Raw genomic sequence first — 15,198 nt, 5'->3', positions numbered from 1 at the left:
ATGAGGCAATTGCTGCATTGCCCCAAGATGCCCAGATTCATCAGGTAGACAGGAGAAAACACTGGGAGATGACCCTTAGACAAGCCTGGATATGTGCTTATTTGTTAAGTACTAGAAACTGTTTTCCTGTAGACAAGTGAGGAAAGTTGAGTGATGTAGTAATTTGTAGCTTATTTAGTCCTTACAACGAGTTCTGAACAAGTGCTGAGCTCAAAGAAACAGACTTGAGTGCTGAAACTAAAAAACTGACTAGTTCTAAGAAACAAAATTAAGCTAGAAGGCTTCCCTCCAACACAGAAAGGCTTGGGGGCTCAGAAGCCCACAAACAGTCCTGGACACAGCAAATCTGTATCCAGACAAGACTACCCACAGGAAAGGCAGGAAACAAGCTTAGAATTTTTTTTTAAGTGGAAAGAGAGAAAGGAGGAGCAGAAACTAAGTGGATTGGTCTTCTCAAATGTTCTCCCTGTATTAGGTAGAATGAGGTAATAACATTAGACTGTCTCCCTGTATTAGGTAGAATGAGGTAATAACATTAGACTGTGAGGAGTGTCCCAGATCAAATTTACAGTAGGGGCGGGCATCTGCAAAGCCACCAACTATAAGAACAGCATACAAATAGGGAGGGAGGGTGGAAAACAAACTGCAGAAATGTTTCTCTCAGCAGAAACGCAGCAGTGAGCCTTTAAATGAAAGTTTTAAATGGATAAAGGAGCCTCTAGAGAAAGCTTGTAATTGCAAACAAGTTATCAGAATCAAACAACCCAACAGATGCTTAATAAAAGTGGGCAATTTCCAGTTAATACCTCACACACAGTGAAACAAGATAGAAAAGTATGCAGTAGATAAAGTGCTATAAATAACTCGAAAAAAATAACCAAAAAAAAGGATACTTAATGATGTTCTTCGTGTTTCACTGTTGCAGTCATTACATTTGGGTAATCTGCTGGCAGGTTGCCCTCAGTCGGCCTGAATTCCAAAGTCTTGGGTCCTGTGTCAGTTGCTGTCTTCTCTTCCATGACGTCAGGTCATCAGGGTTATAAAACATGCAGCCGACACCATTTTCTTTAGTCTTTCTTGCCACGCGGTGCCCGAAGCAGAAGCATTTCTCAAGTGCCGGTCGGCCGACTACTGAAATATTCGAGTTTGAGTTTCAGAACCCAAGTCTTCACTAAAGCTAAGTTCCCTGTTGGGGAAACTTTTTTCTTGCTTTTTACTGATGTCAGGAAAAAGTTAATAATTGTATTACTTGTGGGAAGCAAATACCTCATAAGGATTTTCATTTATACTGTATTCCTTGCCTAGGCCCTGATCACAACGTGCCTGGCTGTCGGTTTTGTGCTAGATTTAACCAATGCACTATTAAGCGTCGGTATATTTTTGCATCAAAGTATTTTGGAAACAGATTTAACTACCCAAAAATGTTGTCGGATAGCAATCCGACTACCAGAATACATAAAAAACGCAAAGAAAAGGACAGAGAAAGGCAGTCGAGATCAAAAACTGACGACAAAGCTTCTCCTAAGTCAGTCGCCGGTTCGCCGGTACTCGGTGAGGCACTTTCGCAGCCCCTGATACCCAGTACCTTCGAGTCGCAAGCCTCTACTGACACCCATGTGGAGTACGGCATGCCGCAAGATACTCAGGGTATTGGACCGACGGATATATCTCCCTTGGATGGGTCCGGAGCCACTGAGCGGGCACCGGCTTCGGAGGGTGTATTCAGACCTCAACATTTGTATATCAAACCGACGACAGCTGCAAAACCAAAGACAAAAGCAACTTCTAAAACTAAAAAACCAATGCATGAGCCACTGCACAGGCTTCTATGCCTACATAACAGATGATCAAAATGGCTGAAGACCTTATTACCTTGATCAGGGGTACCCATCCCCCTCCAGATAAGAAGCCTAGGCAAGACACTGATTATGAATCTTCAGATCAGGTTTCTATTTCTTCTGATCAGGAATTATCTATATCTCCCTATGAGGATTCTGATGCTGAGGAGTCTATTCCATCTGCATCGCCTCCAGAGGATTATTCATTTGGAGAAACCTTGCATACTTTGAGGGAGCATTTTCACTGGGAAGAGTCAAGATTTCTCAGAATCAAAAAAGAGGCTCAGGGATTTCCTTCTTCTTCTCCCTTCAGCACAAGTCTTCAGCCATTCCCCCTGTTTTAGACATTGTGGATGATGTGTTTTCGGAGTCGAGCTTGACCCCTGACTCATTACCTCCGGCTTCCAGTAAGCCTGACGGATATTACAGGGTCCCTGACTCGCATAAATTTTTATTTAGAAACCCTGCTGCTGATCCTGAAACTATTTCACAGGGTCCAAAGGGAGTTAAGGCCTCAACAGCAAAAAATCCTACCCCCTCTGACAGAAATTCAAGGTCACTAGACAGATGGGGAAAAAAGGTTTATACATCTGCAACCTTGGCAGTCATTGCCTTAAACTGTCAATTTCATATGCTTAAGTACCAACAACATGTTATGGGATTGAATGAAACAGAAAATGATGTTGATTTCAGAATGTGCAAAAAATAAAGAATTGCAGGAATTATTGCATGCAGCTGAACAAGTTAGAAAGCATACTTTGCAATGTGGTTTTGATTCCTTAGAGGCCTCATACAGGGCCACAGTTACTGGATCTGTGATTAGGAGGCATGCCTGGTTAAATGAACAAAATTTGCCTGATCATGTTAAAGCTAAATTGCTAGATGCACCTTTACAGCATGATTCTCTGTTTGGTATTAAGGCAGAAGAGGTTTTAAAGAAAATGGAAGACAAAGCTAAGTCTATGCAAACTGTTAAAGACTTCTTACAAGTGCAGCCACCAAGATTCAGTAGACACTGGCCTACAAAAAATTGGTCCTTTCCTGTGTCAGACAGAGCTCAAAGGGGCAAATCCAGATGCCCAAAGGGTTCCACATACCAGGGGCAAGATTCATACAGATCAAAGCAGTGGGGCGCATCTACCTCCAAATCAGGGGGAGATAAAGCGCAAACCTACAGAAAACAGTCCCAATGACTTCCCTCTGCCTACACCAAGCACTTATCTTTTGACAGCACCCTTAGGGGGAAAATTAGCACTTTTTGCTCAAAATTGGCAGTTAATAACACATGACAAGTAGGTACTAAACATAGTATCACAGGGATACAGATTCCATTTCCACACACTGCCAATGGCAAATGGTTGGCCAGATCTGCCCAAAAATCAATGGGCAGAGGCACAGAAACAGGTTACGTCCCTCATGGATATGGGGGCCATTCAACCAGTACCAGAACAGGAAAAAGGACAACGTTTTTACTTAAGACTGTTCTTGGTACCCAGAAAGGACAACGCCTGGCGGCCAGTACTGGATTTATCAATTTTGAACACATACCTGGACATTCCAAAATTCAAAATGCTGACTTTGCAGCAGCTTCTGCCCATGCTGGGCAAGAATGCTTGGCTGGTGACATTAGACCTAAAACAGGCATACCTGCATGTCCCAGTAAGACAATTGTGCAGAAGATACCTCAGATTCAAGGCTGGCTTAATGCATTACCAATTCTCTGCACTGCCCTTTGGCTTATCTACTGCGCCCAGAGTCTTTACAAAGTGCCTGGCACCAGTAATTGCATTTTGCAGACAAAGAAGTATACAAATATATCCTTACTTGGACGACTGTCTCATTCAAGCAGAGAACAAGGACACTCTTCTTCAACACCTGGAATTTGTAAAAAGGCTTCTAACATGCCTAGGGTACACAATAAACAAAAAGAAATAACTGCTACCCTCTCAAAAGATAACATTCCTGGGTGCAAGCTTGAATACAACTGCCCAGATGGCTTACCTTACACCAGACAAACAAAAGCAACTGACCACTTACTTCAAACTGATGGCAACAAAAACCCAGTCTTCTGCAAGGCAAATTCTGCAGGCTCTGGGCTTCATGGCATCCTGCATCCTACTAATTCCATATGCAAGACTGCATATGAGGAAACTTCAATGGTACCTAAAAAGTTTATGGAGTCAACATTCACACAGTCTGGAAACAATGATTCCTCTCATTCCCTGCCTGCAACAGGAGTTTGTATGGTGGGCAAAGGCCTGTCACCAAAACATGGGACGGCCCTTCACTCTAACTCCTTCCAGCCAAACCTTAACAACAGAGGCATCAGATTATGCCTGGAGGGCCCACATGGCAGGAAGATGCATTCAGGGCATATGGGCACCAAAACAAATGCATCTACATATCAACCAGAAAGAGATGCTAGCTGTTCGAAATGCCCTAACAGCCTTCAAGGACTTACTTCATCCAGGACAACTACTGATAAAGACGGGCAACACCACAGTCATGTGGTATATAAACATGCAAGGGGTCACACACTCATACCCCCTTTGCAGATTAGCCATGGCACTGTGGGACACAGCTTTGACCTACCAAATACATCTTCAAGCTCAATTCCTGCCAGGAAAACAAAACACTCTGGCAGATGATTTAAGCAGAAACCTTATGGATCCTCACGAGTGGAAACTAAATCCACAAGTCTTCAGCATGATAATAGAGAAATTTGGGAGCCCAGACATAGATCTATTTGCCTCTCCTCAAAATTATCAATTGAAAAGATTCTGCACAGGGACTTATCACAGACAAGCATGGAAAGTGGACGCCCTATCGTTCAGTTGGAAAAACCTATCAGTTTACGCCTTTCCTCCTCTGCCTCTTCTACCCAAGGTCCTCCTAAAAGGCAGACAAGAGAAGCCAAAGATGATGTTAATTGCCCCGCACTGGCCCCGCCAATACTGGTACCCATTCCTAAGGAACTTGTCTCAATACCCACAACTACTATCCCAGCAAAACAATCAGATACTGCACAATCAACTGCAGACTATAAACCTGGCAGCATGGCTAATCATGTAATCATACAAACAACACCTCTCAGTAAAGCTGTGATGGATGTCATTTTGGAAGTCAGAAGGCCTAGTACTAGAAAATCTTATGCTGACAAATGAAAGAGATTCTGTGCTTGGAATCAAGCACAAGGAACTGATACAGCAGAACCAAATATTCCTCAGATATTACAATACTTAACTGAGATGCTTGACAAATGCCTATCTTTCTCAGCAATCAAAATCCATGCCTCTGCCATTTTGGCTCATTACAACACAAAGCCACCAATCTTTTCTCATCCTTTACTCAAGCAATATCTTAGAGGAGCCAAAAATGTAAGGCCACCTACAAGATCACCATTACCTGCATGGGACCTCAATTATGTGTTGGAAAAGCTCACACTGCCTCCATTTGAACCAGCTGCTACCGCTGATATAAAGTTCTTATCATGGAAGACAGCTCTGCTACTAGCAATTACTTCAGCAGGAAGAGTTTCAGAGCTACAGCCCTCATGGCTGTACAGCCTTTTATCATATATTACCCGGACAGGGTGTCTCTGAGGACAAATCCTACTTTTATGCCTAAGGTGGTTTCCAGTGTGGCTCTTAACCAAACAATTCATATGCCAATTTTTTATCCAAATCCGCAGAACAAAGGGGAGAGAATTCTGCATTCCTTGGGCGTACACAGACCGCTAAGATTCTACTTGAGCAGGACTAAAGCTCTAAGAAAAACTGAGCAATTACTAGTGTCATATGCTGCAGGATCAGAAGGAAAGGCTATTTCAAAGCAGACAATTTCAAAGTGGATAAGCCACTCCATCCGTTTCTGCTACTTACACCATGGTAAACCTGTGCCCAAGGGCATTAGGTCTCATTCCACCAGAGCTGCAGCTACTTCAGCAGCCTTTCTCAGAGGAGTACCAACCAAAGACACCTAGACGAAGTACACATAACAAATACCCTTGACAGCCCCAAATGCACTCTTTCAAAACACTACTCACATCAACACAGAGCCACATCTCATGGAGCCTCTACCTCTAAGCCCATAAGGCAAGCCACCACACAGTCCAAAATTCTGGCCATTGGAGACTCCATCATGAGACACACTGATTTCCCTCTCACCAGGCTAAGTAAAAAGAAAGTCACGGTTAGTTGCTTATCAGGGGCTAGGATCTGCCACAGTATGCGCACACACCTGTCATTGGCCCACAAGTACCAGTATGACTCAGTCATAGTCCATGTGGGAGTAAATGACCTGAGATGTACCTCCCTAGACTATATGAAGAGAGACATCATTGATCTCTCAGAATATGTATCTCAGGCTGGTACAAGCCTAGTATTGAGCAGCATTTTACCTTCTCCAAGGATGATGCCACAATATGAGTAAAAGTTGATTAACTTTAATAATTGGCTTAGTTTCTGGTGTCATTCTAAGGGGAGGGGGGGCAATATTTGTCAGCTTGGAAGGAGATGGTCAACAGACCATGCTGCTTTGACAGGGATGTTCTGCACCTCTCCGCTCTAGGCTTTCAAATATTGGCTAAAGCATTGTCTTCCCCCATAGTGCATTTTTAGGCAATGCCAAACTGAAAGTACTACTGACATAGCAAGTCAAAATCAAGAAAATTTAAAGGTATTACTGCTCAGTGCTAGGAATCCAAACAAAAAACTCCACTCCCTAGAAGCTGTCTTCACCCTAGAGAATGCTGATGTCTGTGCGGTCACTCAAACATGGTTTAAAGCCATGGAGAGCACACCGACAGAGCAAGGTTATAATGTTTTCCACACATTTAGACCAGCTACTACACATACCGGGACTAAAGGTGAAAATATACCTCAAGGCTGGTCAAACAGGACGATGCAGTTGAGCTGCTCTTTACCATAGACAAAATCTAATATCACTTCCTTGCCAACTGTAGGTCCCCATCTGTGATGCAGAAAACCCATACCATGTATTTAAACTTATTAGAAACACCATCCAACCCATCACCATATCCATTGATGACTTTAAATACTCCACTGTTGACTGGGAATCCTATACAACACCAAACATACAGGCAGCGATTCCTGGATTTTGTAAAAACAAACTCCCTGAACCAGATAGTCACTACACCAACCAGGGGTGCAGCCATACTGGATCTGGTCCTCACTAATATGGGTGAGTGCTGCACACTCCCTAGTGTACTTCTTCCCTGATAAGGCTAGATCACAAAATGGTCTCCTTTTGAAGTAAAAATAAAACTTGAACTCCCCAGCTAAACCTGGAATATTCAGGAAGTACTCTAAGGCTAACTTCCTGCTATTAAGTGATAATATGGCAAAATTTCAAGCCCCCATAAACCCTGAGAACACTGCTGCTTATGCAGGACTGTTCACAGAAACCCTGTACAAGCAGGTTAATAGCTGCATACAGGCAGCTGTACCCGCCAGGAAGAAGTACAGAACTAACTCAAGAAACAAGCCATCCTGGTGGAATCTCAAAATCAATAGGCTGTATAACAGAAAGAAGAAAATCCTGGCAAAAATTAAGAGGTGCAGCACCCAGCAAGATAAAAAGCACTCTCATTAAACTAAACAAATATCTCAGAGGACAAATTTGAGGTGAATTTGACCTCCCAGGCCAAGGACAACCACAAGGCATTGTTTAGCTATGTCCACAACCTCAAAGGCAATACTCAGTTGTGTGAAGAACTCATTGTAAATGGGCCACCAGTTCTGAGCCAGAAGATATAGCAAACCTACTGGCTGATAAATTCAGTTGCAACTTTCCCCCTCAACCTTCCCTCAGGAAATATCATAAAGTATAACTCCCCTTGCTTTCACTAGGAATCAGGTCCTTAATATTGTCTGTAAGGTCAAGAACACTGCATCAGTGGGCCCAGACAATATCCCAGGATGCCTTCTAAGTAGCATGAAACATGACCTATCAGGGCCTCTGGGAGTGCTATTCAACTGTAGCCTCCAAACAGGCTTTGTGTCTCATGAATGGAAAACAGCAGTAGTCATCCCTCTGCACAAAGGTGGGCCATTAACAGACCCTGGAAACTAGAGACCCATAAGTCTCACTAGTCTTGTATGTAAAGCCATGGAAAGATTTATCGTGGAAATGATCAATAGCAATGTAGTAAACCTCCTGACACTGGACCCAACCCAGTTTGGTTTTGTCGAGGGCAGATCATGCTTATTCAGCCTAGTGGATTTCTTTGAGAAGATCACCAAAGCAATGGATGAGGGCAAAATGGTTCACACTGCGTACCTTGACCTGGCCAAGACATTTGACACAATACCCCATTTGCGTTTTGTTGACAAACTCAAGAGGTTAGGTACAAACTCATATGTCACCTGATGGATAGCCAACTGGCTCACAGACAGGACCCAGAAAGTTAGAACTGGGCAGTCTACATCTACAAAGAAGCTAGTAACAAGTGGAGTCCCTCAGGGATCAGTCCTTGGATCACTCCTTTTTGGCATTTACTTCTCTGAAGTCAAGGCCAGTGTCAGTGGTCTCTGTTTGCAGATGATTGCAAAGTAGATGCTGTCATTGAATCCCACACTGACACATGTCCTCCAGGAGGGGCTGACACAGGCAAACAACTAGTGTCAGAGTCGTGGATTAAAACTAAATGCCAAGAAATGCATAATAGTATCCTTCAGGAAGTCCTCCACCCCTGGTAACTATCATATTGACAGCACACCCCTTAGAGTTGACCTAGTAGTCAGGGACTTAGGGACACACCTAGATAGTAATCTAGCCTTTGACTACCACGTGTCTACAGTATTGAGGAAATAAATCTTTGTTGTGCAACTTATAAACAAAGGTATGGCATTCAAGTCCAAGGAAGTCATTGTTCCACTGTATTTGGCATTCATCAGACCTGTCATTAAATACAATATCCCCTTTGGTATGTACCTAACCAGGTATATGCAACAACTGGAACACCCAAAAAGGTTCCTCACTAAAAGAAGACAGGACTTAAGTAAAATATCCTATGAAGACCGCCTCAAGGCTCTATCCCTGTATTCTGTCTCCTACAGGCTTTTGACGAAGATCTATGCCTTACATACAAAGCATTGTCAGACACCACTCTGTTGGACCTCCTGCATATCCGCAAAACAAACAGTACCATAATTACCCAACTAAAGACTTAAACTTGACCTGCTGGAGTGACAAGTATGTATCCTAGAGATTACCCCATTTGTGGAATAGGCTCACCATGCATGTGAAGCAGAGTTTCTCCCTAACCCAATTCAAGTGCGACCTGCACAATTGGATGGGGAACAGGAAATTCATCTCTCCTTTGGCACCTATGTCTCTAATGGACACAGGCAACCTCTTGTAAATGGTTCATCTCCCAAACCCCTGCTTACACTTATCAAGGGTATCAGAACTTGTCAGAGATTTGGGATGCATGGCTAGGCTTAAAAAGGCCCTTGTGGTTGTTAGCCTAGTAAACACCTATAAACATATAAATAGGTGCTTCTGTTTTTTTAATTTTCTTTTTTTTCTGTCTCCCTTCTCTCTTTCTTCTTGTTCAGTTTTAAGAAATGTAGGCAGACCCAATAACTATTTCAGATCATGTGCCAATAATTAAAATAAAAACACAGGATAATGAAATAAAAATGAGACACTGGCACTTTCCCACCTATCTTTTGAAAAGATAATGGGTAGAAAAGGAATGGGCAGTGGAGATTATTCAGGAGCTATTAGAGAGGTTAGAAATTTCTTTTGAAAATATAGCTAGGGAGTGGGCTAAAATTAAGGTGGAAATAAAAGAAAGGGAGGTATGGTTAAGAAGTAAGAATTATTATTTAGGGACTGACAAATGTTAAAGTATTGCCGAATAGGGGGAATGTCAGGGAACAAGAAGAGGATCAACTGTAGAATGCTAAGCAGAAAATAAGGGATCATCTCGATAATTTGCACATGTTTAGATAGATTGCTGTTAAGCAACTATTTTTTGATAATTAACAGTAGAGCACAAAAACGTTTAGCACAGCGACTCTGTCACCAAGTTTAGAGAGCTTATAACAAGGAAGGTAACGAGATCCTGTAGACATATTGGAAATATTTTGCAAGTTCTATGAAAGTCTGTAAAAAGCAGAGAAAATATGAAGTCAAGAAAAGATACAAAGGAAGTGTTTATGGAAGAATTAAATATGCCAAGGTTAGAGATAGATGAGGCTCAATTACTAATGGTTATGATAGGAGGAGATGAGATAAAAATTGTGTATAACCAATTTACAGGAAAGTCCCCAGGAATAGACTATATTCTTGTAGAAGTTTGCAAGCTAGGAGAGAAATAACTGATAAAGATCTGGAAGGTTTTATTTAACAGTATTGTAAAAGGAAGAGAAGTACCAACATCCTGGAAGAAAGCAGTGGTAGCTGTAATACCTAAAATCCATATCCATCGGATCCAGCTTTGTACAGGCCCATTTCAATACTAAACCATGACCATAAAGTGTTTATGTCTACAATGGCTAAAGGAATGGCTAAAATGATGCCAAAATTACTAGATATGGATCAGTGTGGTTTTGTGGAGGGGAGGCAAACATTTGACAATATTTAACAGAACGCTGATTATCCAGAGGAAAGCGGAATGTAAGAAATACCATTGTTGTTGGTGGGTCTTGATGCAGAGAAGGCATTTGACAGAGTAAGCTGGGATTTTATGAGCAGAGCAAGGGAAGCATTTGCATTTTCTGAAAAAAGTATAAGGTCGATTAGGAGGCTATATGAGAGATCAGAGGCGAAAAGTAAAGTGGGCGGGGGTCCTTTCTAGTAATTTCTGCTTGAGCAGAGTTACCAGGCAGGGATGCCCTCTTTCCCCTTTGTTATTTTCATTATATATAGAACCATTGGCAAAGAAAATAAGGACTCAGAAATTCAAGGATATAATTAGTATGGTAGTCAAGAAAAGCTGGCTCTATTTCCATATGATATTATTTTATACCTGACAAAACCAGAAAGAGACATGAATGTTGTGGAACATTCTGAGACAGTTTAAACTTTTTTTGGGATACAGAATTAATGAAGCTAAAACAAAGGCAATAGCGGTAAATTATGCACCCACACATAAATTGGTTCACTAATATCCTTATTTATGGGGGCATGATAAAATGAAGTATTTAGGAGTATGGATTAAAAATTATTCTGGTGTGGCAGCTAAGGATACGTGAGAAGAGACTAAAAAGATAATATAAAAACTGAGAAAATAGAAGCTTTGTTATGTGGCTATGGGTAGTAAGATACACTCGGTCAAAAAGTTTTTAGTCCCTTTAGTCTTATACACAGGTCAGGCATAATTTTATCAACCAGAGGAGAAGTTGTGAATATCAGTTAATAAAATGCTGAAGAACTTTATCTGGGCAGGGAAGACATCAAGAGTCAAATGGGATAAGCTGATTCTTCCAGTAGAGCAGGGTGGATTGGGATTATCCAATTTGAAAGAATATTTCAGAGCTACAGAGTTAAGGCTCCTATACATAGCGCAAACAGAAAACTATAATTCAAAGTGGAGGGGGATGATATTAAAACAGGCGGGAAGCTCAAGAAACAAGGAGAGACTGGAATCATGGATGCAGGCCTTTAAGGAGAATAACAATAATCATACAGAATATTATATCCATAAAGTATTCTAAGAACTAAGCCAACATGGAAATGGAGAAAAGAGATTCTGCCAGTAAGGATGACTGCAACTAGGGGTATAGACAATAGGCAAGGTGGGGGTGGAATTTATTGGAGAAAACTGGTAAAGGAACGAAGGTTTTGGGAGCAAATAACTAGAGAGGGAAAGATGATAGAATGGGAAGATGCCAAGAATTTATTTAGACTGCAGGTTGGAGATTGCCATCCTTATCAAGGACTGATGTCAGAATATAGGCAAAGAGAAAAAAATAGGGGGTCCTAAATGAAAGACCAGCACTGGTGGAGTTTTTAGTAGAATCTAGAACAAAAGCTGCCTTTAAAAAAGAAATAATTGGTAGTGCATATAAAATATTGCATGATAACTATAAGAATCAATCAGAGGAGGTTAGAAAGGATTGGGAAGAGAGATTGGATAAGCAATTCACAAAGAAAGAATGAGAGGATATATGTATGCCTCCCAAATATGCAACAAAATCTAGATGATTTAGGATTTTTGCTTGGAAATGTTTACATAGATATTTTTATACCTCAAGGAGACTCCAGAGAATTTTCCTCAGGTGGATAGCACACAAACAGGGACGAAAGAGGTAATTGGGAACATATTTCCTGGGAGTACAGTCAATTGGCAGATTTTAAGGATTTCTTGTGGGATGCACTGTTGGAGATGCTGGGTGGGCAGTTGAGCATGATGAGGGAGATGATTTTTCTGAGCTATTACACAAAATCAGAATTGACTAGACATTATAAGGCCTTGCTGTCTCTAATTATGGTAGCTGCCAAAAAAGCAGTTACTTGAAAATGGAAATCAAAATGTAAACCCACTATATTAGAAGTTGTAAATATAGTAACAGAGGTAAAAGAACTGGAATTGAGATCTTTAGAAAATGTAGGAGCAAACTACATAGGAAAAAATGGGAATTGTGGGAACAGTACATTCAGGGGAGGAATGATGTTTAAAAGAAGGCAGGACTTAAATGAGCTATGTAATGTTTGACTAAAATGATTGGGTGATTCTAAGTGATGCATAATGTTTGCAACTGGGAGTGTGCCAGTAGAGTTTGTGATGTAAAATGCATGCAGTTAGGATTGTGTCAGTCTGGTTTGTTTTGATTTATATAAATGTATGATTGCTTATGTGGTAAGTGATGATTTAATAAAGATGTTTCTTGTTTATTCAATTCATGCCTGCTTTTTTTTTTATCTAATGTTGCTTAGATTATATGATGTATAGCAATATATGTAAAACATAATGTTTGTTAATTTTAACTTGCTAATGCAGTTTGATTACATTTATATAAATATAAATGTGCCTATGTCACAAGTGATAATTCAATAAAGGCTAAAAAAAAAGATGGGGTTCTTTTTGCATATTCATTCATTCTTGTTCAATTGCCAGCATGTTTACATGAGGGTTTGAAGCTTGTCCTTTGTGCATTTTGTAGTGCTAGGTAAGTCTCCGTCCATTTGGTTTTTCTTAGCTATTAACCTCAGTATTATTTGTGTGCCATGTTTAAATTTGAAAATTATTTTGTCTTGTAACTGTAGCATATTGTTGATCAGCAAGGAAGAACCCCGTTAAACATCTGTGAGGAAAACAAGCAAAATGAGTGGGAAGAAACTGCAAAACTATTGAGAGAAGCTTCCAATAAACCAGTAAGAAGTGTTTTGTGTTTATAATGTGTTCATTTCTTCATTGTTATAAAAAAAGAGAAAATGTCTAGGTGAATTTGCATATTGATATTTGTAAATTTATTTTTAGGAGTGAATTGTTGCTTTTAATTGACATTTTGTTCATCATATTGATGCAGTAGCCTTAGTTGTATAGGTTATATCTTGCCAAGTATTTAACACAGCCGGCCACCTTCTACAGATTCATTTGTTCAGACGAGCTGCCTAAAATCACTTGTTTCAGCACCAAGCCCTTCAGAGCTTTCCTGCCATTGACGAGAGCACTCCTTTGTGGGCTTTTGGGGACGGATTCTTGGCTTGTGCTGTTCCTTTGCTGGGCAGATAAGTTTCCTTTCCAGAAGAACCTTCTACATAAAAAATATTGTTTCAATTATTTTTAATCTAGGTGTATGTCTTTTAACCAATCATCCCAAGACTTTTAACTATACTTTTAAACATGAATATACTTTTTTCCTGTCATTTTAAAAGTTGCTTAAAGTAATTCAAACCATATTTTCAGTGCAGTCAAACAGAAAGCTAGCATGTGTCTGCTCCTCCTCAAAATTTCTAAGACAAGAGTAGTTCATTTGATTTGGCTCAGGGGTTTGATTCAGGCTCTTGGCCCTTCTTAAAAAGTGATTCTGGTAAAAGAAAGAGGGATGCCTCTTTTCCTGAAGAAATTCAAGAACCTGAATCTGAACAGTAAGATGAAGGGACAAATTTGCATATTTTTCTTTACATATACCTGATTCGAACTATAAGGAGGGTATAGTATCTGATTCTCCCTGTCGGGGCTTCTTTCTCTGAGACTAATTCCAGAATAAGCCAGTGTTTTCAGTGGGAGAACACTGATATTTCTCAGTCCCTCAGAAAGTACTATGAACTATTACAAATTAAATTTACAGAGCCTTCACCCATTCTTCCAGTGCTGGCAGCTTTGGAAGTTGTCTGTGTCACTTCCTGCAGTTTTCCTGACACACTGCCAGCTGTCCCTAAAATGGCCAGATAGATTTTATAAAGTTCCTCAGTCTTTATTTTCTTATACCCTCAACTTAAACCTGACTAAGCAGCTATAACTTTAGTTAGTACTGCTGCTAAACATTTATTTAACTCATTTACTCCAATGCAGCTCAGGAAGTTTGCACTGTAACTTCCAGTGGTTGGAGCCTAAGCCTTTTGCCAGATTCAAATGATGTCCTCATATTTCAAACAAATGTTCATATATCTCGAAACATAGAGATTATGAAAGATGTATATTTATAATGGTAGTATTCTTTAGGTTCTAGGTCCTAAACTGAATTTTATTAAGTCACAGTAAACACAGTAACTGTTAACGTTTGTAACATTTTGTAAATAACTTACAATATCTCAGAAACCACTCAAGTTACACACATACTGTTGGCAGCATTTTATGCATCTAGCTGAGAGCTTTCATATGACGCTAAGGAGTTCTGTCTGCATTATTTGGTTGTTGAGATATTTAGAAAAACGTGAATATATCTATATAAATTAATATACAAACAACAGTTAACATCTATTTATCTGCACTAGACAGAGGTCAAATATTAATGCAGTTGAGTTTGCCATTGTGTAAGCTTTAAGATGAAATCTTTTAAAACCTTTTACATAGCATGGTTTTGGAATTATCGATGATAATATGAACAAGCAATATTTGACGCCTAGAGTTGTCAGTAGGAGTTAACTGCAGATGCACCTGGAGGCCACATTCAGATGTAATGAGTTAATTCCAGTCCTACACTTTCTGGCAGGAATGGGAAATCAATTGAACTGTTGTCAATCTTCACATAATCTTTGACTGTGGACTCAAGTTCCGAGCCTTGGAACCAACTTGGCTGTTTTTCAGCTCGTGCCTCCCAAAATTCTCAAGCTAGGCTCTACGCATAATCCTCACTAAATTACCTCAGATCTTGTTTGCCGCTTTGTGGTGTCAGACGCATTTAACCAATCTTTCGAGCCTTGGCAGTATATTCTTGTGAGC

The 15,198-nt window shown here is 40.4% G+C and overlaps 1 protein-coding gene across 1 annotated transcript in view; it reads left to right on the top strand.

The window, feature by feature from the left end:
* KRIT1 (KRIT1 ankyrin repeat containing) overlaps positions 1-15,198 on the top strand; it is a 772,078-nt gene that overhangs the window by 223,383 nt on the left and 533,497 nt on the right. Inside the window, 1 exon segment of the mRNA XM_044066350.1 lies at positions 13,077-13,184. Within this exon segment, the coding sequence (XP_043922285.1) occupies positions 13,077-13,184 (108 nt within the window).

Source organism: Protopterus annectens, chromosome 3.part1 (genome assembly GCF_019279795.1).
Source record: "Protopterus annectens isolate FY-2018-M chromosome 3.part1, PAN1.0, whole genome shotgun sequence".
Lineage (NCBI taxonomy): Eukaryota > Metazoa > Chordata > Ceratodontiformes > Protopteridae > Protopterus > Protopterus annectens.
Note: the sequence above shows the minus strand (reverse complement) of the source record. Positions and strands in the feature narration are given on the sequence as shown.